Source organism: Penaeus vannamei, unplaced genomic scaffold, assembly GCF_042767895.1.
Source record: "Penaeus vannamei isolate JL-2024 unplaced genomic scaffold, ASM4276789v1 unanchor5351, whole genome shotgun sequence".
NCBI classification, from domain to species: Eukaryota; Metazoa; Arthropoda; class Malacostraca; order Decapoda; family Penaeidae; genus Penaeus; species Penaeus vannamei.
Window position 1 is genome coordinate 17,501 of NW_027218329.1, and position 2,500 is coordinate 20,000.

General features: G+C 54.0%; 1 protein-coding gene across 1 annotated transcript in view; it reads right to left on the reverse strand.

Annotated features, from left to right (window-relative positions):
• Ppn (proteoglycan-like sulfated glycoprotein papilin) overlaps nucleotides 1-2,500 on the reverse strand; it is a gene marked incomplete at its 5' end in the record, with an annotated part of 71,231 nt that overhangs the window by 16,432 nt on the left and 52,299 nt on the right. Inside the window, 1 exon segment of the mRNA XM_070120480.1 lies at nucleotides 1,035-1,211. Within this exon segment, the coding sequence (XP_069976581.1) occupies nucleotides 1,035-1,211 (177 nt within the window).

The following is a 2,500-nucleotide window of genomic DNA, read 5'->3' on the forward strand; positions in this document are numbered from 1 at the left end:
TTTCCTATCCACCTATCCTCTTCTATCCTAATCACCTATCCATCTATCCTTTCCTATCCACCTATCCTTTTCAATCCTATCCACCTATCCATCCTTTCCTATCCATCCATCCACCTATCCTTTTCAATCCTATCCACCTATCCATTTCTCTTCCCTATCCTATCCACCTATCCTTTTCAATCCTATCCACCTATCCTCTTCTATCCTATCCACCTATCCTTTTCAATCCTATCCACCTATCCTCTTCTATCCTATCCACCTATCCTTTTCAATCCTATCCACCTATCCCCTTCAATCCTATCTATCCTTTCCTATCCACCTATCCTCTTCTATCCATCCACCTATCCTTTCCTATCCACCTATCCATCTATCTATCCTCTTCAATCCTTTCCTATCCTATCCACCTATCTATCCACCTATCCCCACCTCTCCTGCCGCCGCGCATGCACCGCTGCACGCACTCCTCCTCCTCCAGGAAGTTGTTGGCGTTGCCCTTGCAGCCTCCGAAGACGAAGCTCCTCCTTCCCTATCCACCTATCCTCTTCTATCCTATCCACTTATCTATCCTTTCCTATCCACCTCTCTATCTTTCCCTATGGTATCCATCTATCTATCCTTCCCTATCCATCCATCTATCCTCTTCTATCCTATCCACCTATCCATTTCTCTTCCCTATCCTCTTCTATCCTATCCACCTATCCATTTCTCTTCCCTATCCTTCCCTATCCTATCCACCTATCCCCACCTCTCCTGCCGCCGCGCATGCACCGCTGCACGCACTCCTCCTCCTCCAGGAAGTTGTTGGCGTTGCCCTTGCAGCCTCCGAAGACGAAGCTCCTCCCTTCCTATCCACCTATCCTCTTCGGTCCTTCCCTATCCATCCTTTCCTATCCACCTATCTATCCTTCCCTATCCATCCTTTCCTATCCATCTATCTATTCTCTTCTATCCTATCCACCTATCCTTTCCTATCCATCTATCCATCCACCTATCCTTCCCTATCCTATCCATCTATCCTTTCCACCTATCCCCACCTCTCCTGCCGCCGCGCATGCACCGCTGCACGCACTCCTCCTCCTCCAGGAAGTTGTTGGCGTTGCCCTTGCAGCCTCCGAAGACGAAGCTCCGGCAGGTCTCTGTCTCTTGGCTGTACGCCCACCGGGTGTAGTTGCCACGGCAGGGTCCGGGGGTCAGCGCTTGGAGGCAGGGGTCTGGGGTGGGGAAAGGGGTGGGGTGGGTGGGGAAAGGGGTGGGGGTAAAAAGGGGTGGGGTGGAAGGGGTGGAAGGGGGTGGAGGTGGGGGTAGAAAGGGGGGTGGGGAGGTAGGAGGTGGGGTGGAAGGGTGGTAGGAAGGGTGGGAGGAAGGGGGTGGGGATGGGGTGGAGGGGGTGGGGTGGAAGGGGGTGGAAGGGGTGGGGTGGGAGGAGGGGTGGAGGTGGAAGGGGGTTAGAAAGGGGGGTGGGGATGGGGTGGAGGGGGTGGGGTGGAAGGGGGGTGGAAGGGGTGGTGGGAGGAGGGGTGGAGGTGGAAGGGGGTTAGAAAGGGGGTGGGGGAAGGAGGGGGTAAAAAGGGGTGGGTAAAAGGGGCGTATGGGGTAAAAAGAGGGTGGTGGGGAGGGTAAAAGGGGGTATGGGAGTAAAAAGAGGGTGGTGGGGAAGGGGTAGGAAGGGGGTGGAAGGGGGAGTAAAAAGGGGTGGGTAAAAAGGGGGTGGGAGGTAGAAAGGGGTGGTGAGGTAAAAAGGGGGTAAAAATGGGGGTGTGGGAGTGTGGAGGGGTAAAAAGGGGAGGTGGGGGTGAGGGGGGGGGTAGGTAAAAAGGGGAGGATGGTGGGGAGGAGGAAGGGGTGGGGAGGAGGAAGGGGTAGGGAGGATTGGGGAGGGGTAAAAACGGTGGAAGGGTGGTAAGGGGGGAGGATGGGGTAGGGTGTGGACGGAGGGTGGGGTAGGGAGGGGCGGTGTGAGGAAGGTAAAAAGGGGGAGGGGGAGGAGGGATGTAAAATGGGGGGTGGTTGGGTGGGGAGGGTGTGGGGTGGGGGTGAGGGGTAAGGAGGATGGGGAAGGGAAGGGGAAGTAAAAAGGGGGTGGGTAGGATGGGGGTGGGAGGAAGGGGGAGGGTAAGGGTGGGTGGAGGGAGGATGTGGAGTGGGGAAAGGTGGAAGGAAGGGGGACGGGGTAGGTAGGATGGGGGGGAGATAGGGAGGGAGGGAAGGGGTGAGGAAGGGGAAGGAAGGGAGTGGGAAAAGGGAGAGGAAAATAAAGGCAATAAAGAAGGAGAGAGAAAAATAGGAGAGGAATGAGGAATTGGAAGGATCAGGTCAATTCAACATGCACGATAACAAAGGTCAAACGTCACAAAAAAGGTCACATGAGGTCACAGATAAAAGAAGGGAGAGAAAAAAAATTGGTTAATACATTAACTGGCAACCGGATGCAGAATTAGGTCATACCATATTACTTTTTTTAAATACCAAAAAAGTATTGTGTCTATTACCTTTTTTTTCC